Source organism: Lynx rufus, unplaced genomic scaffold, assembly GCF_022079265.1.
Source record: "Lynx rufus isolate CCGP_SWC_20201006 ecotype Redwood Valley unplaced genomic scaffold, mLynRuf1.p SCAF_19, whole genome shotgun sequence".
NCBI classification, from domain to species: domain Eukaryota; kingdom Metazoa; phylum Chordata; class Mammalia; order Carnivora; family Felidae; genus Lynx; species Lynx rufus.
The window spans coordinates 28,332,108-28,354,018 of record NW_025814833.1 but is presented as its reverse complement, the minus strand read 5'-3'; the positions used below and the strand labels follow the sequence as shown (position 1 = coordinate 28,354,018).

The 21,911-nt window shown below is 48.0% G+C and overlaps 1 protein-coding gene across 3 annotated transcripts; it reads right to left on the bottom strand.

The window, feature by feature from the left end:
- Positions 1-13,148: 13,148 nt before the first annotated feature.
- Positions 13,149-16,726, bottom strand: SMIM10L2A (small integral membrane protein 10 like 2A). 3 transcript variants are annotated; one of them, XM_047082096.1, is made up of 3 exons: positions 16,379-16,726; positions 14,972-15,126; positions 13,149-14,345 (listed from the first exon to the last, which is right to left on the bottom strand). In XM_047082096.1, exons 1-2 carry the CDS (start codon positions 16,598-16,600, stop codon positions 15,040-15,042), a joined length of 309 nt encoding a protein of 102 aa, XP_046938052.1. In that variant the 5' UTR covers positions 16,601-16,726; the 3' UTR covers positions 13,149-14,345; positions 14,972-15,039. The 3 variants fall into 3 exon arrangements, with proteins under 3 accessions (XP_046938052.1, XP_046938053.1, XP_046938054.1); XM_047082097.1 differs by lacking the exon at positions 13,149-14,345 and having other exon boundaries at positions 15,991-16,726; XM_047082098.1 differs by lacking the exons at positions 13,149-14,345; positions 14,972-15,126 and adding an exon at positions 15,176-15,376 and having other exon boundaries at positions 15,991-16,726.
- Between the last annotated feature and the right edge of the window lie 5,185 nt (positions 16,727-21,911).

The following is a 21,911-nucleotide window of genomic DNA, read 5'->3' as shown; positions in this document are numbered from 1 at the left end:
TCAACTGATGAATAAATTGAGATGTGGCGTATGGAATGTAATATTATTTAGCCGTAAAAACATGAAATCTTGTCATTTGCCACGAGGTGGATAGAGCGAGAGAATGTTATATCGGGTGAAATAAGCCTGCCAGAGAAAGACAAATACCCGATGATTTCACTAACACATGGCAATAAAACAAAACAAAGTGGGGGGGGGGAGGAGACAGTGACAAACAAACAGACTTTTAACTAGGAAACAAGCTGAGGAGTTCCGCAGCGAGGTGGGGGAATGGGTGAAACAGCTGATGGGGATTCAGAAGTGCATCTGGGATGAGCACCAGGTGACGTGTGGACGTGTTGCTCTATATTGTACACCTGAAACTAATATTACATTGTATCTCTACTCACTGGAATTTAAATGAAAAATAACATAAGGCTAATGACAGGTGCGAACCAGGTTTTCTGTAGTTTTCAATCACTTCACTAGGTTAGAAAAATAACCATGAAATTTTTAAAGAAGCATGTATGATGTGGGGGACAGTTTGTGCCCTCACCTCCGTCTCTGGTTCCAGCAGGACTCGGAACGTGGGTCCCAGCTCGTTCTTCTAAAAGATCCAGAGACGAGCATTTCATGTATCCACGTCCTAACTGGTTGCAGCTCCCGTTCTTCTGAATTTCTGTCAGGGTTCCTTCCCGGAAACAAGCCTGAATCTGGAACAAACCATCGACTGCATCTATGAGGTGATGTCGTGGGACCCCGCGATCCACGAGTCTTTTAGTAAAATACGTCTTGTTCAAATACTGTCCGGGAAGGGGAGGAATGAAACACGAAAACAGCCCAGAAAATGCAAAGGCCTGTGCAGCTCAGCAACCAGCTTGCCCGGGGAAGCCACCCAGCGCCCCCTCCTCAGCACTCAGTACAACAAGGCAGCTTCTCTCTGACGACTCAGGAGATGCCAAGTTGCTGCTAAGCTCCCAAGGTCTCCCCTGGGGCGGGTGGCAGAACCTGCTGGAAATGCAGCTCTGCTCTCTGTACTGAGGCGGCTGCAGAGGCCCTGAGTCCTCTGGGAGCAATAGAGGCCCTTCCTGCTCTGATGTGCCCTGGGTCAGAAAAGCAGATGGCGGGGCGCCTGGGTGGCGCAGTCGGTTAAGCGTCCGACTTCAGCCAGGTCACGGTCTCGCGGTCTGTGAGTTCGAGCCCCGCGTCAGGCTCTGGGCTGATGGCTCGGAGCCTGGAGCCTGTTTCCGATGCTGTGTCTCCCTCTCTCTCTGCCCCTCCCCCGTTCATGCTCTGTTTCTCTCTGTCCCAAAAAAAAAATAAATAAAAAACGTTGAAAAAAAAAAAAATTAAAAAAAAAAAGAAAAGCAGATGGTGCGCCCTCTGTTGGCTATCACTGCCCAGAAGAAGAACCCGCCCCCTCCCGGTCTGTGGTGCTCGAGCCCCCTCTGCTGGCCACTATGGGAATTCCTGCAATGTTGAAGGCCCTGGTTGCTCAGCTTAGAGACCGAAGGTGCTCTGGGCAACTAAGCCTGTTCTCCACATTGGGAAGGGTTTTAGTGACAGGGCCTGGGACACAAAATCTTTTCCTTCTCCTTTCTTGTGAGTGAAGAATGAAACCTAACTTATTAACGTAATGACATCATTTGTAATGTTTTAAGCAATACAATTTACACATAGAAAATAGACCGCCAATTTACACACGCTGAATAAGAGGTAATTTTATTTACCCACCAAAATACTTAGGTTAGATAAAGAATGGACACCTTTGAGAGAGAGATACCAGCGTCCAGCTATGGAATGAATGAGTCCTAGGGATACAAGGGACAGCCAATGGAATAGAGTCAATCCTGTAATAATACTGTTGCATGCTTTCACATGATAGCTACACTTGTGGTTAAGTACAACATAATGTATAGATATATGGAATGACTACAACGTATGCCTAAAACTAACACAACAAATGTGTGAACAATATTTCAATTAAAAATAGACATCCTTTACACTATCTTTAATTTCTCCTTCTTTGCCAATAAGCTATCCTTCCTGGGGCGCTTGGGTGGCTTAGTCAGTTAAGTGTCCGACTTTGACTCAAGTCATGATTTTGCAGTCCGTGAGTTTGAGCCCCACGTCAGGCTCTGTCCTGAGAGCTCAGAGCCTCGAGCCTGCCTCAGATTCGGTGTCTCCCACTCTCTCCCCCCTCCCCAGCTCGGGCTTTCTCAAAAAAAGAAACATTATGGGGCGCCTGGGTGGCGCAGTCGGTTAGGCATCCGACTTCAGCCAGGTCACGATCTCGCGGTCCGTGAGTTCGAGCCCCGCGTCGGGCTCTGGGCTGATGGCTCAGAGCCTGGAACCTGTTTCCAATTCTGTGTCTCCCTCTCTCTCTGCCCCTCCCCCGTTCATGCTCTGTCTCTCTCTGTCCCAAAAATAAATAAATGTTGAAAAAAAAAAAAAGAAACATTAAAAATGAAAAATCATTCCTCATTTAGAATCTGTGACATTCCATTTATACCAGATTCTCTAACATCACCTTCTTGATGTTGAAAGCTTATCTGAAAAGTCACTAATAATATCTTTGATGACACATATGTGACAAGGTCAGAATGCAACTTACAGGGAGCTACACATCTGTTGTGAATTTACAGTATGTATCCTTGGCTAATATTTCCAACGAAATGTGCTTTAGGGATACGGATGGATAAAATAATGTCCATCAGTCATATAGGTCAATTTCCTATAGGACCATTATGCCTTCAATTACTAATTGCCATCTCTTCAGAATTAAAAGAAAGCTGGGACAAGAAAATGTCTTTGAACTTGATGTAAGGGAAGACTATGGTGCTTTAAAGGGTTCACCTACCTTCTGGAATCCTCAGATTGGTTGTGGACAGGAGGATAGCAACCCACGATTTGGATGCACACCGCTAGTCCCAGAGGGAGGATATGGACCTTATTGTCAAATATTTTTTTTTATCAATATTACTAATCCACCTCTTCCAGGTCCAGACTGCAGGACCTGGGGGCAACACAATGCCTGATGCCTGGGTTCAGAACTTGAGGCAGGCCAGCTGGTGGGGGGAGGGGGGAAATCCAACAGGGCCTGGGGCAGTGAGGGAGATGGCCCCGGGACACCTCCCCACAGGGCAGGCTCTGGAGTTTACCTACCAAAGCAGCACACTCTCCCTCAAGACATCCCTCTCCATGATAGAACGTGAGGCTGAGCCTCACAATTCCAGAAGAAATGAGGGATACCCATCTTTTCAATGCCAAAGGCCTCTGCAGAGCTTGGACCCAGGAATGGTGGAGTCTTGGGGTCATGGAACTCTGATGCCCATGATACAAGGCCTTTCTGCCCCAGCACTCAGAGCCACTTCATACATCCCCTCTCCCCTGGCCCATCTAACCCTGTCCACATACCTGGACCAGGTATCTACTTTCCTCCTTGTACTTCTTCTTTGTCTCTGTTTCTCTCTAACCACATCTCTCTCTGTTTCTTCCTTTCACTCTCTAGGGAGTGGTGTGACATACGGTGCTAAGCTTTGTTCTTATACATGTGAATATCCAATTTTCTCAGCACCAGTTATTCAAAAGACTACTCTTCTCCACTGTGTATTATTGACTCCCTTGTCAAATACTAGGTGACTGTGCATGCATGGGTTTAGTTTGGGCTCTCAATTTCTGTTCCATTGTCTTGTGTGTGTGCTTATGCCAGTGACATAACTGATTTCTTTGTGTTAGAATGAAGCTTGAAATCAAGAAGTGTGATGCCTCCTGTTTTGTTCTTTCTTGCGTTAGCTACTTGGGGTCTTTTTGTGGTTCCAAATACATTTTAGGATATGATTTTCTAATTGCATAAAAATTGCATCGGAGTCTTGATAGAGATTGCACTGAATCTCTAGAGGGCCTTGGGTAGTATGGACATTGTATCTATATTAATTCGTCCGAAAGTTGGACATGGGATGGCTTTTCACTGACTTGTGTGTTCTCCTGTTTCTTTCACCCAAATTGAATTTCTTCCATTCCTGCACACAGGTTTTATAGTTTTCTGTAGAGAGATCTTCCACTTCCTTGGCTAAATTCATTCCTATAAATTGTATTGTTTTTGATGCTATTGTAAATGGGATTGTTTTCTTTACTTCTTCTTAGATAATTGGGTTAGTGTATAGGAAGGCTACAGAATTTGATATGGTGACTTCCTATTTTGGAACTTTACTGCATTTCTTGATTGATATTAACAGGTTCTTTTACATTAAATTTTTTATTTCAGTCCGTTACCTTATTTAAAAAAAATGTTATTTGGGAATAGCTGACACACTATGTTACATTGGTTTCAGATGAACAACATGGTGATTGGACAAGTGTATACATTCTGCTACGCTAACACCGGTGTAGCTATCATCTGTCACCATGCATCACTATTCCAGTACCGGTCTCTCTGTTCCCTATGCTATATCTTCTACCTGTGATTTATTCATTGCATAACCAGAAGCCTGCATCACCCAATCCCCTTCACATATCTAGGGCATCCTTGTCTTGTGCCTGATTTTAGTGGAAAATCTTTCACAATTTCACTATTGAGTATGATATTAGCTGTGGGCTTCACATACATGGCCTTTCTTATATTGAGATATGTTCCTTCTACACTGAATTTTAAAGAGTTTTTCAGCACAAATGGATACCAAATTTTCCCAGAACTTTTTTTCTGTGTCTATTGACATCATCACATGAGTTTTCTTTTTATTTTTTAAAATGTATTTATTTAGTTTAGTTTAAATGTATTTATGTATTTCTTTAGTATTTATTTTTTCAAGTTTTCATTTAAATTCCAGTTGGTTGGGGCGCCTGGGTGGCGCAGTCGGTTAAGCGTCCGACTTCAGCCAGGTCACGATCTCGCGGTCCGCCAGTTCAAGCCCCGCGTCGGGCTCTGGGCTGATGGCTCAGAGCCTGGAGCCTGTTTCCGATTCTGTGTCTCCCTCTCTCTCTGCCCCTCCCCCGTTCATGCTCTGTCTCTCTCTGTCCCAAAAATAAATAAAACGTTGAAAAAAAAAATTTAAAAAATAAATAAATAAATAAATAAATTCCAGTTGGTTAACATGCAGTGTAATGTTAGTTTCAGGTATAGAATGTAGTCATCCATCACTTACATACAACACCCAGTGATCCTCACTACTAGTGCCCTCCTTAGCCCATCACCCATTTAACCCATCCCCCTGCCCACCTCCCTTCTAGTAACCCTCCGTTTGCTATTTATAGTTAAGAATCTTTTCTGGTTGATTTTTCTTTCATTCAATTATGTGAGGGGTCACATTGATTGATTTGCATTTCTGAAACATCCTTCCTTTGCAGGGAAAAAACCCTTCATCACGGTCAATGATCCTTTTAATGTGCTGCTTAATTTGGTTTGCCTGCACATTATTGGGAATTATCCATCTACATTCATCACGGGGATACTGGCCTATAGATTTCTGTTCAGGTAGTATCCTTTTCTGGCTTCCTACCAGGGTAATTCCAGTGTCATGAAATGAGTTTGGTGGTGTTCATTCCTTTTGAATCAGTGAGACGACTGCTGTTAGTTCTTCTACAAACGTTTGGTCAAATTCACCAGTGAATCCACCTGGTCCTGGGCTTTTCTTCCCTGGGAGAACTTCGATTACTGATTCAATTTACTTACATTGGTTATCTTCTTGTATTGATACAGTCTTCCTTTAATGGGTCTGTGCAAACCTTCTATTTCTTCCTGGTACAGTCTTGGTAGGTTGTGTGTTTCTAAGAACCTATCCATTTCTTCTAGGTAGGCGGTTTGCTGGCATCTAATTTGGCCATAGTCGCCTCTTTGTCTCCTTTATGTTTCTTTGGTATAAGGTGTAATGTCTTCTCTGTTATTTATAATTCTCTTGAACTGGGTACTCTCTCTGTCTTAGCGTAGTCTATGTATAGTCTTGACAATTTTGTTTCACTCTTCTGAAAACCCCTGTTGGTCTACTTCATATTTTCTATTGACTTCATGGTGTCAGTTTCATTGGTTTGCACTCTCATATGGATTACTTTCTCCCTTTTGAGAACATTGGACATAGATTGTTGGTTTTTTTTTCTAGTTCTTTGAAGTTAAAGGTAGGTTGTTCATTTGAGTCCCAAATCTATCCTCCACGCATGCAAATCCAGTGCCTCATCAGAGAACCTCCAATAGGTCTTTTCTGTCCTATTTCTCATTCTCAGAACTCTGAGAAATGGAACCAGAAAATTTATTTGAAGACACAATAGATGAAAACTTCCCTAATGCGGGGAAGGAGACAGACCCAGAAGCAGGAGGCACAAAGAACCCCCAATATATTCAACAGAAGCAGATCCACACCAAGTCATATAGTAATTAAAACTCAAAATGTCGTGATAAAGAAAAATTTTCACAGCAGGAAAACAAAAGATGACATTTACCTACAAGGGAAACCCCATAAAGTTATCACTGGATGTTTTTCAGAAGAAACTTTGAAACTGTAAGTAATCAGCATGGTATGGTAAAGGTGCTGAATGGAAAACATCTGCAGCCAAAGAGAGTCTATCCAGCAAACTATCATTCAAAAGGGAGGAGAGATCAAGAGGTTCCCAAATAAATACTCAGCTCACAACCAACAAACCACGCCCGCAATAAATGTTAGTGGAAAAGAAACACCTGAAGTGACAATATTAAAGTGTGAAACGCAAAAGCAATAAAAATGAGTATATCTGTAAAACATCAGTCAAGGTATTCACGATATGAAAGGTTTTGAAATAGGAACACTACATAGCTACAACACGGGGAGGAGAGGAGTAAAGAACTGGTTCAAACTCAAGCAACTATCAACTTAATACAGACTTCTATATGCAAAAGTGGTTAGGTACAAACCTCATAATAACCACAAAACAAACACCACTAATACATATGTGGAGTATAAAGGCAAGCAGTTTCAACTGTGAAATTGTGATGAAACCCAGCAAACCAAAAAAAGAGAAAGAGAAGAAAGGATCAGAAAAATTCAGAAACAACCAACATCAAGTAATAATAGGACAAGTACACGTCTATCAATTACTTTGAATGGTAACAGAATAAATGCTCAAATCAAAGGCACTGGGTGACAGATAGGGGCAACTGGATGGCTCAATCGCTTGAAATTTCGACTCTTGATTTCGGCTTAGGCTATGATCCCAGGATCATGGGATTGAGCCCCAACTGAGCTCTCCACTGAGCATGGAACTTGGTGAGGATTCATTCTCATTCTCATTCTCTCTCTCCCTCTTTCTCTCTCTGTCTCTCTCTTCCCCCATTCCCCCCACCCCGCCCTCCCATGCCTGTGCTCTCTCTCTTCATAATAAAAGGCACTGGGTGATAGAATGAATACAATATAGGACCCATCTATTTCCTACCTACAAAAGACTAGTTATAGAACTAAAGTATCAAAAGAAAACTGCAGTAGCCATATATATATCAGACAAAATAGATTTAAAAATAAAATTGTAACAAGAGACAAAGAAGGACACTATACTAATAAAAGGTACCACCCAACAAAAAGATAGAACAATTGTAAACATATATGCGCTCAACCTGAGAGTATCCAAATACACAAAACAGTCCAAAACTAAAGTCAAGAATTGATAGTCATACAATCGTAGTAGGGCACTTTAACACCCCAATGACATCAATGGAGAGATCATTCCATCAGAAAATCAACAAGGAAGTAGTGACTTTGAATGATAGAGTAGACCAGATGGAGTTAACCCATATATTTTAGACATTCCATCCTAAAACAGCACAACACACATTCTTTTCACGTGCACATGGAACATTCCCCACACTCGATAAAATATTAAGTCATAAAACAAGCCAAAACGAAATCAAACTGATCGACATCATACCACGTGTCTTTTCAGACCACAATGCTATGAAAGTAGAAGACTACAACAAGAAAAAGAAATCTGGAAAAGTCACAAAACGATGGAAGTTAAATAACATGCTACTGAACAATCAATGGCTCAACCAAGAAATCAAAAACAAAATCCAAAATGACATGGAAACAAATGAAAATTGAAAACACAGCAATACAAACTTCCGTAAAGCAGGAAAACTGGTTCTAACAGGGAAGTTTATAGCAATACGGGTATGCCTCAAGAAAAACAGAAAAACCCTGAAGTAAACTCCATACTCTTATAACTATAAAAGCCAGACAAAGGACAACAAACAAAACCCCCAAACAGCAGAATGAAGAAAATAATTAAAATCAGAGGATAAATAAATGATACAAAGATTAAAACTATGCACCCCATGGACGAAAAATGGATGAGGCAGTACGTGAAAACTTACCACAACAAGAGAGGGCAGTGTGACATTGTGAAACACTCCACAACCAAGCTGGAATGGGGCGAGGCGAGAACAACCTCCAGTGCAGGCAGACAGGGGAGATAAAATGAACACAATCCCTCCCAGATGGAAGGCCATGTCCACCCATGAACATCCTCCCATTCCAAGTGGGAGAGCAAACATGACCTACTTCTTGCCCTAGCCCTAACCTTAACACTAACCCAAATCCCAACACATAAACTTAACAGCTAACCCTAACCATAGCCCTAAACTAAACCCTGCCCCTATCCCTATGTCTAATCACAACTTTAACCATACTGAACCATAAAAGTAAATGTAACGAGAACTAACCCTAACCCTCTTACCCTAATCCTAAAACTCTAATCTTAAAACCCTAACCCTAATTCTCTAACTCTACCTGCTAACCCTAAAATTATAAACCCTAAAACTAACACTAACCCTAACCATAAAACTCTAACACTAGCCCTAACGCTAACCCCTAATCCAATCCCCTAACCCATAACCAAAGTCCTAGACCTAGACCTCACCTTATTCCTAAACCTAACACAAACCCTAACACTAACGCTAACACCTAACCCTAACTATACCATCTAACCATAACCCTAACTCTCAAACCCAAACCATAACCCTAAACCTAAGCCTAACCCAAGCCCAAACCTAACGCCTAAACCTAACTCTAACTCCAAACCCTAACCCCTAACCATAACCCTAAACCCAACCCTAATGCATAAACCTAACTCTAGCCCCTAACACTAACCCCTAACACCAACCCTAACCATAACCCTAACCCCTAACACCAAACCCAATCCCAAACGCTAACCCAACGCACACAACACACAGGAATGGTGTCACCTCAGCACTGGTGAAGTCCCTGGACAGAACATTAACCCTAGTTAAGGATCTCTCTGGATGGGGACCCAATTCCTATTTCTGAGAACACCACAAACAATGGGCCCAAAGTGGTGCAGGATTACTTGGCATGGAACATGGAACATCATCGTGACATTTCCAATGTCCGCATGAAGCTGCACAAGGGGGTTGATGAGGCCCAACTGAAGATGGCACACACATGAGGCTGGCCCTGGCTCACAAAGACTAAGCCCGAACAGCCCACTCCAATGAGGCCTACACTCAATCCTCTGGGAAGACCACTACCCTACAAGAGTTTCAGCACTTGGAGCTTCATGGGACCTAACCCTAACCTTAACTGTGACACTCACATACCGCTCAAACTGAACCTCATCCCAACTCAAACCTAACCCTACACGTGACCCGCACCTGCGCATGGACCCTCATTCAGCCCTCCAGGGTGATCACGGCAATGGTGTCGCTTTGGCCCTGGCAACGTCCCTGGACCGAAACTTAACCTTGGCTAAAGCTTTCTCCTAATGGGGACCCAATTCCTAAGTCTGAGGACATGACGGACATGGGCCCCAGAAGCGGAGGAGAATTACTCGGCATGGAACCTGGAATATCACAATGTCATTTCCAAAGACCAGAAGGAGCTCCACAGGGGACTTCTTGAGGTCTAACCGAGGAGTGGCCCTGGCACCCAAAACTCAGCCTGACTGAGACCCACCTTAGACCCCTCTACTCAGCCCTGCGGAGAGACAACTGCCCTACTGGGGGTACAGCGCCACGAGCCTCCTCTGATCAAGCCCTAATCTTAACGGTGACCCACAGTATACACGTGAACCTAAACCTCACCTCATCTTTAACACACACCCTAAACCTGACTCGCACCATGCATGTGCCCACACATCATTGATACAGGGAGATCACAGGACTGGTGTCACTTCAGCCCTGGAGATTTCCCTGGCCCAAACCCTAGACGTAGCTAAGGCTTTCTCCACATGGGGACTGAACACCACAGTCGGACAAGAGCACACACACTGCGTTGAGAAGCAGTGCAAGATAATTCGGTGTGAAAGGTGGAACATCAAATGTATCACAACACATGTAACAACGTGGAGGAACCTCCAGAACATTATGCTACGTTAAGAAACCAGACATAAAAGGTCACCACTTGTATGATTCCATTTTTATAAAATATCCAGAAGAGGCATATACACAGAGACATACAGCATATTTGTGGTTGTCAAGGGCTGGGGTAGGGAGGGAACGGGGACTGATAGCTTAACGGGTATGGTGTTTCCATTTGGGGGTGATGAAAATGTTCTGGAACTTGATACTGGTGACAGTTATACAACATTGTGAATGTACTTCATGCCACTGAATTGTATATTTTAAAATGGTTACAATGGTAAATGAGACATGCACTGTTGATATTATATGTATTTTGTCCACATGTATTTGTAATTTTTTACATATTATTTGTATTTTGCCAGAATTAACTAATCAATGGATCATAAATGTAGGGGTTTGTTTACAGTCTCTCAATCTGTTCTGCTTATTTATGGACTTATTGTTTCATCAATACCACACTGTCTTTATTACTGTGGTTTAAAATAAGTTTTGAGGGGGGAGCCTGGATGGCTCAGTCAGTTAAGCGTCCGACTTCAGCTCAGGTCATGATCTCACAGTTCCTGGGTTCAAGCCCCATGCTGGGTTCTGTGCTGACTAGTCAGAGCCTGGAGCCTGCTTTGAGTTCTGTGTCTGCCTCGCTCTCTGCCCTTCCCCTGATCACACTTTGTCTCTCTCTCTCTCTCTCCCTCAAAAATGAATTAACATTAAAAAAATAAAATAAAATCAGTTTTGAGGAGTGATCATGATCGGAGCCAAAATCAAGTGTTGGCCACTTAACCGAGTCACCCAGGCGCCCCAGGTTCTTTTCTTAATTTCATGTTTTGAGTTTTTGTTGCTAGTATATAGAAATACAATTGCTCTCTTAATATTGATCTTGGGTCCTGTGGCCTTGCCAAATGTTTATGGATCTGGTAGCTTTTTTCTCTGCATGCATTTCTTGGGATTTTCTCCATATAGGATCATCCGTGAATAAAAATGGCTTTATTTTGTCCTTTCCAATCAGAATGGTTTTATTCTGGTGGGATGGGGAGATTATTCCACTGGCCAGAACCTCCAGTTTTATGTGGACTTGAGATGGCAAAAGTGGACATCCTGCACTTTCCCATATGAGGGAAAACCTTCTTTGTTTTTTAAGTTTATTTACTTATTTTGAGAGAGAGAGAGAGAGAGAGAGAGAGAGAGACCAGGGGAGGGGCACAGAGAGAGATTGGGAGAGAGAGAATCCCATGCAGTCTCCATGCTGTCAGCGCGGAGCCTGACTTGGGGCTTGATCTCACCGACCTGGAGTGAGACCCTGATTCTAAACCAAGAGTTAGATGCTTGACTGACCGAGCCACGCAGGCACCCCAAAACCTTCATTCACAGATACCGTCCAGAGAGGCCCGGCAACACCTCAGTCTCGGAAGGCTGCGAGCCGGGAACAGCTCCCAGGAGGGGACGGTGGGTACAACGTGCACTCCAAGGACAGGGAAGGAGGTGAGGAGCTTCTGATTGCCCGGCTCAAGCTCGCGGGTCAACCAGGGACCACATCCTCACCATGACCACCTCCAAAGATGGCCACGGGGATGATGGGGAGCTTAGGGGGACAAAGCACCCAGCATGGCACCTGTTGCCGGGCAGACTCTCACCACCTGTCACCGGCCAGTTGCCTTCACTTGGTTTCCTCTCCTCATAGTGACAAGGCTGCTACAGTTGAGACCTGAGGACACATGTTGAATAGCCAAGAACCCGCTGAATGCTCAGAGCCACCTTGAAGGCTCCCTACTGATGACCCATGAGTACATGTGGCCGGACTGGGGCCAGGCAGTGGTCGTCAGAAGAGCTGGACTCAGGGCGCCACCCTTAACCAGAGAGGAAGCCGCCTGCCTTGCTAGGTGGCAGGGAAGGGTGGTCCTCCCTCGCCAGTGTGCCTGGGCCCCTGAGCCCTGGTCTGACCCTCCCATCTTGGTTGTCACAGGCTACCTGATCCCTCGTCTGAGTTCAGGACCATCGGGCACTGAACAGGACCATCCGGACAAAGCAGAGGGAAGCTCAGGGTGCTGGCAGGGACTGGGGTCCATCCCTCCTGTGGTGGCAGGTGTCGGAAGGGTCGCTCTTGTCACAGCGCTCCGGCGGGTGGAGCGCACCCAGGCTGTGCTCCTCGGCGTGACCGTGACTTTGCATCCTCAGGACACCTCCGCCCTGGGGACGGTGGGCCTCCCTTCTTCACCTCGGCCACTGCGGTCCTCCCCGGGCCCCCTTCACCAGCCCTCTCTCTGCCTGACTGCCCATCCTTAGCCCTGCAGCCTCGGACCCCGTGACAGGCTTCCCTGGGGAAGCACTGAAGGGACAGCTCGGGTCTAAGATGGGGAGAAGGGGTGCCGGCTTTCAGTCCCCGTGATTCATCGTTTCCAAAGCTGGGAGGCCACCTGGACGGCAGGGAGCCAAGGGGGACTTCGCTCTGCTGTTGCAGAGGGGCCTCCAGGTGACCCAAATTCAGTGCAGAGAACCCATTTCCCCCCACCTCCCCCATCTCCCCATCAAGACTGACCGCAGGAAGTGCTTTCTGACACCAGGCTGTAAAATGAAGAAAAGACTCGGGTACTGGGTACTCGGTTATGCAAACAAAGGCTGTGAATGGGACAAACTGCCCCCAGTCAGGCCTGCGCTCCTGCCTTCTCCTCCAGGGGCACTGGCCCAGGCAAGTCGGGCCTCTGAGCATCTTCTGAGCAGGCCTGCATCCCTGCCACGGCCCCACCCCCCTTGCAGCCCTCCCAAGTGGGTCCCCCTCCCCCTGCTCCGGGCCCTCCAAGGGGGGCTTCCGGGCTATTGCCCCACACCACGAGAGGAGGCCTCTGGTCTTGTTTTATTTTATTGAACTCAAGGAGTCTTGTTTGGTTTTGTTTTGAACTTAGAGTGACAAGATTTGACAATACCAGAAGCGAGAACATTTCTCAGCAGACGGTGCTGACCAGTACAGTCAATCACACGCAGGAAAGTGACGCTCATCTTATTCAGCTCGTGTCTCTGATTTTGTAGAAGCCTCGCTGCCTGGAAAACAGACTGCAAATAAATAAAGTGCACTGAGAGCCCATCAGGCAGCCAGGGCCGACTGGGGGGAGAGGGGAGAGGCGGGGGAGGAAGCACGCTAACTACTCAAGGCCAAGGTGGTCAGAAAAGCAGAGGCAGGAACACATGCTGAAGATGTGCGGACCCTCCCCAGTCCCCGGGCCTCGCGCTGAGACTTCCTGCGCCCTCGGGACCGGACCCGGACCGGGGACCCACGGGGCGGGGCGGGGCGTCCCTGCAGAGGAGGGGTCTCAGGCCAGGGGCCCTGAGGCTCCCCCCACACCTCTCCCTGTTGGGAAGAGGTGTCATAGGCCCCGGGCAGCTCCAGCTGAGCCCCAAGGCTGCAGCTGGGGAGCAGGTCACCCCGAGGGTGAGACCTGGGCTTGAACGGGGCACATCTGTGGATCAGCCCCGAGGAGGCCCCTCGTCCTCTCCTCTCAGGCAGCCCATGTGGCTCTCGCAGGCTGTCCCCACAGATCTGTGGATGGAGTCAGCAGGCTGGCAGGCTCCCACAAGTGGTTCCGGGTGGGAGGGGATTGGGCGCAGGAGGGGCCACAGGACCGGGGATCCCAGGACACTCGGTACAAGGAAGGAAGCCAGTACACCCTGTCTGCGGGGAAACTGCAGGGGATACATGGTGGCCTCGTCTGGCCTCAGTCCCCAGGGCCAGGCAGGCAGAGCCCTTCACCCAGGACCGGGCTTCCAGCTGGACGGCAGAGGAGGGCAGGTGGTGTGACCCTGGGCCACTCTGTCCCTGGGGCTGACCGGACCACTTCGGTTTTCAGTCCCAGGAACTCGGAGCACTGGGGGCCGAGGGCAGCCAGCGGCAGAGCGGCTGTGGGACCGGGGTCTTTCCTGGCTCCCCCGGGGCCGAGGCTGGCCATCCTGGTACAGGGGGAGCAGCACACCCGGGGCCTCCAGGACCATCCAAGCCCATCTAGAGGAGGTTCTCTCGCGTGATCCTGGGCTCGGGGGGCCAAGCCTGGGGACAGAGAGATGGGGTTATGCGTGGGTCCCGGCCCCGGCCCCCACACCAGCTTTATCCCTTCACCCTCCTGGTTCCATCACGTTCCCAGGAGCCACGCTACCCCCCACCCCCACTCTGCCACCCAGACTGAGAGGCTTCTGCCGCTCGACTGCTGAGGAGTCCTTGGTCACGCCTGGGGTGGGGCGGCAGGGGCGGCCAGGCTGTGTAGATGAAGGCTTCGGCTGCACAAGGGGTTCTGGGACTGTCTCCCGTGTCCATCTCAGCCCCGACTGTCTTCCCTGTGACCTGGCACCCCCCCCCTCCAAGGAAAGCCAGTTCCCCACACTCCCTACCCTGGGCCTCTCTCTCCCCCTAGGTGCCCCGAGGGCCTTGAGGTCCCCTCCCCCACCCCAACCTGTCCTGCCAGGTTTTCTGGAAGACAGGGGACAGATTCAGCCCCACCACTTCTTGGTGTGTGACAAGGGCAAATCTCTTCCTGTCTCAGAGCCCGCGTTTCCAATCATGGGGTGGGGAGAACAGAACGCCCTCAAAGTGTTGCTAGGAGGTCTAGTGTGGAGGTGACAGGGTCTCATCCTTCCCCACGCCAGAACTGGACCGCTGGGTACCCCACCCCTCCGTGCCTCTGCCTGGAAGGCCCTTCCTGTCCTCCTGGGCCGGGCCCTTTGCCCAGCAGCTCCCCGGGACAGCTCTAGGGCCAGGGGCGCCCCTGGGCAGGGATTTGAGTCTCTTGACAAGGCCAGAGAAGGGGCGGGTCACCACCTACAAACACTGGTTCCTGAAAGACAGAAAGAGGCGGAGACTTGACAGTGCCTCCTCACCCAGAACACCCCCTCCCCTTTCCCCAAGTGCTGCCTCCTCGACAAGCCCCTCGTCCACCTGCTCTCCCCACCCCAGCCTGAGAGCCGCCCTCTGCTCAAGGAGATCCCCACTGCCCTAGCTCCTCTGGGTGCACAGGGGCTGCTGGAGGCGGCATTCCGTGGCACCTGGCCGGCAGAGGTAGGGGCCGCAGGGAGCGCGGGGCGTGGCTGCGATGGCGGAAGAGCAAGACTGTGGGGGCGGGGACAGGGCGGAGCAGCCCTCCCACTCGTCCAGGTCTCCAAACGTCCAAACGTCCGGCCCCGGGATGCCCTCAGAGGGGGAGGGGAGCGGGAACAGGCCGAGAGCGGCCCCCCAGCCCCCAACACAGGACAGGAGGCAGTTCTGCCAAGGGCTGGGCGGGAGCTGTGGAGACCCCAGGGGCCTGAGAAGGGGACCGACCAGGGGTTTGGCCAAGAACGCAACCACCCTTCCTGTCTGGCCCCACAAGGGGGTGAAAGATGGCAGCATCTTTTCCTTCTAGAGCCTTCCCCGGCGCCTCTCCCAGCCCATTCCCTGGGGTTCCGGTGGCAGCATAGGGGCCTCAGGGGACAGCGGGGCGGGGATGGGCCGACCCTCCGAGATGCCCAGGCCGCCGCCGCCCCTCACCCATCTGGGAATGAGACCCAGGGAGTCCTGGGCACCTGTGCCTCCCCCCGCCCCGCCCCTGCCTGGGCAGCTCAGGGGCTGGCTCCCTCGGGTCCAGGGCACAGTTCCTGCCGGCCACCACGATGTCATGGCAAGCGCTCCCGCCGGCCCGAAGCCCCAGCCTCTGGCCTCCTACCTTGTTGGTCAGGGCCAGTCAAGTCCCTGCTGCCGAATTTTTCCTTTCTGCTTCCCCCACCCCGGCCAACGTGAGGCGACAGGTCGGCCGCAGTCAAATGGTGTTTTCTTTCTCGAGCCCGACGGAAAGGACCCGTCTGGTGAGTTTCTGTGCAATGGGTCACCGGCCGCGACGCGTGTGGGCGGGTCGCGGCCGGGGCCCGGCTGGGTGGCTCGGTGGCCCGCGTCCTCCCGCGGAGGTCTAGGGTCCGGGGGCCCCGGCCGCCCCGCCTCCTGCCCCCGCCGCGTGCCGGCGGCCGTCCTCCATGCCGGCGCCCCTGTCCGTCTGGGCCGCGCGCGCCGGTCCCTCTGGCCGGGGCTGCGGCGGCGTGCGCTCACTCGATCCGCACCTGCAGGCGGACGTTGAGCATCACCGAGGCCACCACGTAGAAGTAGGGGAAGTTCATGCGCAGCCGCCAGGCCAGGTCGAAGAAGGTGATCAGGGTGCGCGTGAGCCCCTTGCAGAAGGCGCCGTACGAGCCGCGGGCCGCTGCCGAGCGCGACAGCCGCAGCGCCAGGCCTGACAGGGCCGCCGCCGCCGCCGCCGCCGACAGAGCCGCGGACGCCGCCATGGGCCTGGGCCCGCGCAGGCCCCGCCGACCGACACGAGTGCGAGCGGCCGGGCAGGTGGACGCGAGGCCTGCAGCGCCCCGCCCCGCGCCGCCCTCTGTCACCTCTTCCCTTGCTGGCCCCGGGATGCCCCACCGCCGCCACCTCCGCCGCCACCGCCCCTTCTGAGCAGCTCGCAGAGAGCTCCGCCCACAGAAAGCTCCGCCCCTCACCGGCTGCCGCAGCGGCGGCCGCCAGTATAACCCCGCCCCCCTCTTGGCCACACCCCTCCCGGGCGCTACAGAGCGGCCGCCGCTGTCGTAGACCCGCCTACGGGACCGCCCCGCCTGCGAGCCCCTCCTCCTCCTGGGCTCCCAAGGGCAGAGCCCGAGGGCGTGAGTGGTTTGGGAGGTGGTGCTGCCCAGGGATTGCTTTTGCCGAGTATCCTTGAGGGGAGGGGAGGGGAGGGCCGGAAGGTCTGGACCGCTATACTGATTCTGTATTGAAGGCCCACTGGGAAGGCTCCCCCGGTTTACCTTATCCCCTGCCCCACCATCTCCTCCGAAAACCCCGCAGGGCGACCTGTTGGATCTTTCTTTAAATCACATTTCTCCGCTAACTCAGCAGAGTTTCCCCAAGCCACAGGCGCATTTTCCCTCTCTGCTATGTTTGCTGCTCATGTGTATTTCTTTATTATTTCATTGCCTTGTTACCCCTGTTGTCTTTTTTTTTTTAATATATGAAATTTATTGTCAAATTGGTTTCCATACAACACCCAGTGCTCATCCCAAAAGGTGCCCTCCTCAATACCCATCACCCACCCTCCCCTCCCTCCCACCCCCCATCAACCCTCAGTTCTCAGTTTTTAACAGTCTCTTATGCTTTGGCTCTCTCCCACTCTAACCTCTTTTTTTTTTCCTTCCCCTCCCCCATGGGTTTCTGTTAAGTTTCTCAGGACCCACGTAAGAGTGAACACATATGGTATCTGTCTTTCTCTGTATGGCTTATTTCACTTAGCATCACACTCTCCAGTTCCATCCACGTTGCTACAAAAGGCCATATTTCATTTTTTCTCATTGCCACGTAGTATTCCATTGTGTATATAAACCACAATTTCTTTATCCATTCATCAGTTGATGGACATTTAGGCTCTTTCCATAATTTGGCTATTGTTGAGAGTGCTGCTATAAACATTGGGGTACAAGTGCCCCTATGCATCAGTACTCCTGTATCCCTTGGATAAATTCCTAGCAGTGCTATTGCTGGGTCATAGGGTAGGTCTATTTTTAATTTTCTGAGGAACCTCCACACTGCTTTCCAGAGCGGCTGCACCAATTTGCATTCCCACCAACAGTGCAGGAGGGTTCCCGTTTCTCCACATCCTCTCCAGCATCTATAGTCTCCTGATTTGTTCATTTTGGCCACTCTGACTGGCGTGAGGTGATACCTGAGTGTGGTTTTGATTTGTATTTCCCTGATAAGGAGCGACGCTGAACATCTTTTCATGTGCCTGTTGGCCATCCGGATGTCTTCTTTAGAGAAGTGTCTATTCATGTTTTCTGCCCATTTCTTCACTGGGTTATTTGTTTTTCGGGTGTGGAGTTTGGTGAGCTCTTTATAGATTTTGGATACTAGCCCTTTGTCTGATATGTCATTTGCAAATATCTTTTCCCATTCCGTTGGTTGCCTTTTAGTTTTGTTGGTTGTTTCCTTTGCTGTGCAGAAGCTTTTTATCTTCATAAGGTCCCAGTAGTTCATTTTTGCTTTTAATTCCCTTGCCTTTGGGGATGTGTCAAGTAAGAAATTGCTACGGCTGAGGTCAGAGAGGTCTTTCCTGCTTTCTCCTCTAGGGTTTTGATGGTTTCCTGTCTCACATTCAGGTCCTTTATCCATTTTGAGTTTATTTTTGTAAATGGTGTGAGAAAGTGGTCTAGTTTCAACCTTCTGCATGTTGCTGTCCAGTTCTCCCAGCACCATTTGTTAAAGCGACTGTCTTTTTTCCATTGGATGTTCTTTCCTGCTTTGTCAAAGATTAGTTGGCCATACATTTGTGGGTGTAGTTCTGGGGTTTCTATTCTATTCCATTGGTCTATGTGTCTGTTTTTGTGCCAATACCATGCTGTCTTGATGATTATAGCTTTGTAGTAGAGGCTAAAGTCTGGGATTGTGATGCCTCCTGCTTTGGTCTTCTTCTTCAAAATTACTTTGGCTATTCGGGGCCTTTTGTGGTTCCATATGAATTTTAGGATTGCTTGTTCTAGTTTCGAGAAGAATGCTCGTGCAATTTTGATTGGGATTGCATTGAATGTGTAGATAGCTTTGGGTAGTATTGACATTTTGACAATATTTATTCTTCCAATCCATGAGCAGGGAATGTCTTTCCATTTCTTTAAATCTTCTTCAATTACCTTCATAAGTTTTCTATAGTTTTCAGCATACAGATCTTTTACATCTTTGGTTAGATTTATTCCTAGGTATTTTATGCTTCTTGGTGCAATTGTGAATGGGATCAGTTTCTTTATTTGTCTTTCTGTTGCTTCGTTGTTAGTGTATAAGAATGCAACTGATTTCTGTACATTGATTTTGTATCCTGCAACTTTGCTGAATTCATGTATCAGTTCTAGCAGACTTTTGGTGGAGTCTATCAGATTTTCCATGTATAATATCATGTCATCTGCAAAAAGCGAAAGCTTGACTTCATCTTTGCCAATTTTGATGCCTTTGATTTCCTTTTGTTGTCTGATTGCTGATGCTAGAACTTCCAGCACTATGTTAAACAACAGCGGTGAGAGTGGGCATCCCTACCCCTGTTGTCTTTATCTTTCACATCGTAGTGATTTTTTTAATTTTTATTTATTTATTTATTTATTTATTTTTTTTGAGAGACATAGAGCACAAGTTGGGGAGGGGCAGAGAGAGGAGACACAGAGGGTCCAGGCTCCGAGCTGTCAGCACAGAGCCTGACGCGGGGCTCGAACCCACGAACCTCGAGATCATCACCTGAGCCCACTTAACCGGCTGAGCCACCCAGGCACCCCGACCTTTCACATCATAGTGATTTCTAAGTACTCTTAAGTTTATCTTTGCCCTGGATACTGCACAAGGTCTTCTCAGTTTTTATTTGCCCTTGTTTATGGCTTTCCCCGCCCCCCCTTGCCGGTGGGCTTAAAAGTCCTTTCCTGGTTTCATCTCATCTTTGTTCTAAAGCACATCCAACCCAAACTTTACCACGTTTTCAAGACTACTGAAGTGTTCAAGCTTCATTATAGCATGACTTTTGAAAAGCTGTCTGCAAGAAGTAGATTCACCATGACCTCGGCCCAGTTTTCACAAGAAGGGCTGGCCTGGGTATTTAGGCTCTCTCAAAATGCCTATTCATCATCACATTGAACATGTGTGGCGTCTCTCTAATGAAGGAACTCAGCAGAGTTATATACGCTTTTTGAGCAATTGTCATACCTACATGGTCATTGGGGAAAAAAGAGAATTTCAGAAACACTAGGTTATTGTGTGGCATCATGGCTTTATCCACAACATAACCATGCACAGGTGTGAATGCATTAAAAAATGCTAGAGCAGATAGATCAAATAATCAACATTGTTTACCTCTGGTTAAGGCAGTGGGAAGACATGCTTTTTTTTTTTACTCTCTGTATACGTATGTATATCCATTTGTATAAGTATTATTTGTGTAATACAATGAAAAACTTCATCATTTGAAAAAGAAGGGCCACAGAAATTCAGGCTTAAGCCACATAGAAACCCTTTTGTTCCAGACTGAATCCAGCCTCATTCACTTCTATAGCTTATTTCCTCTAATCTAATTTCTGAAACCCCTCCTTGGCTTCATTTCATTTATTTTTTTAATTTTATTTGTTTATTGTAGAGAGAGAGAGCTCTGATGGTGGGGGCAGAGAGGAGAGAGAGGGAGAGAGAGAGAGAGAGAGAGAGAGAGAGAGAGAGAGAGAGAGAATCTCAAGCAGACTCCATTCTCAGCGCTGAGCCCGACTAGGATCATGACCTGGGCTGAAACCACAAGTCTGACACTTAACTGAATGAGCCACCCACGTGCCCCATCATCTCATTTATTTGTAACATTTTATTTTGAAATAATTATAGACTCACAGAAAGTGGCCAAAATAGTACGACAAAACCTTGTGCCTTTCACCCAGCTTTCTCAATGGCTACATTTTCTATAGACGCAATGTAATATCAAAACCAGGAAATTGACACTGGTACATTACTGTTATCTAGACTACAGGCGTAATTCAGTTTTCACCATTTTCCTAACCTGCCTTAATTTGTGTGTGTGTATGTGTATTGATCTAGCCATTTTATACCATGTCAGGATTCCTGTAACCACCATTACAATCAAGATACAAAAATATTACATCACCACAAAAGACCTCCTTTGTGCAACCTCTTTGTACTCACTCAGTCACCTGTACATATTTTGTTAGAGTTATTATCTATTTCATTTTATTTGGAGTGGCTGTGAGTGATACTATGTGTTTAATTTTGGTTTCCACATGTTCATTGTTAGTATATAGAACTGAAATTGAATTTTAATTAAATATTTTTAAATTTTGAGATAGTCGTAGATTTGCATGCGGTTGTAAGAAAAAATACAGAGAAATCCTATGTACCTTTCACAGAGTTTCGCACAGTATTGCATCTCTCAAAAGTATGGTACGGTATCAAAATCAGGATATTGACACATCTATCTATCTTGTTCAGATTTCCCCCAATTTACTTGTTCTTGTGTGTGCGTGTACATTTAGCTCTATGCAATTTTATCAGATGTGTAGGTTCATGCACAGTCAAGAAATAGCACTTTCTTCACCAGAGGGATCCCTCATGTTGCCCTTTTCTGACCACATCCACTTCCGTTCCCCTCTCTCCTTAAGACCTGGCAACCACTAATCTGTGTTTTCTATTTTCTTTCAAGAAGGTCATACAAATGGAATCATACAATGTTTATCCTTTTAGGATTAGCTTTTTTTTTTAAGCAGCATCATTCTGTGGAGAGTCATCCAGTTGTGGGGCATGTCTTGTCAATAGCCACTTCTTCTTATTGCCGAGTAGTATTCTTTGATGGTTGCATCAAAGATGCATGGATGTTTGTGTGCCATTCACCCATGAAGGACATCAGGGTTGTTTCCAGTTTTGCTATTAGGAATAAAGCTACTGTGAATACCTGTTTACAGGTTATCGTGTGAACCAAATTTTTTAACCTAAGATAAAGATCCCAGAGTTCAACTGCTGGGTTGTATGGCAAGTGCATGTTTAGTTTCGTGATTCCAGAGTGGCTGTGATATTATACATTCCCATCAG

What these genes read in the sequence shown, in the direction of transcription:
- SMIM10L2A (XM_047082096.1), bottom strand. Translation starts at nt 16,600, where the DNA reads ATGGCGGCGTCCGCGGCTCTGTCGGCGGCGGCGGCGGCGGCGGCCCTG. An exon ending in TGCTCAACGTCCGCCTGCAG is followed by an intron (nt 15,127 to 16,378) that starts GTGCGGATCGAG and finishes TCTGTCTTTCAG; the next exon opens with GAACCAGTGTTTGTAGGTGG.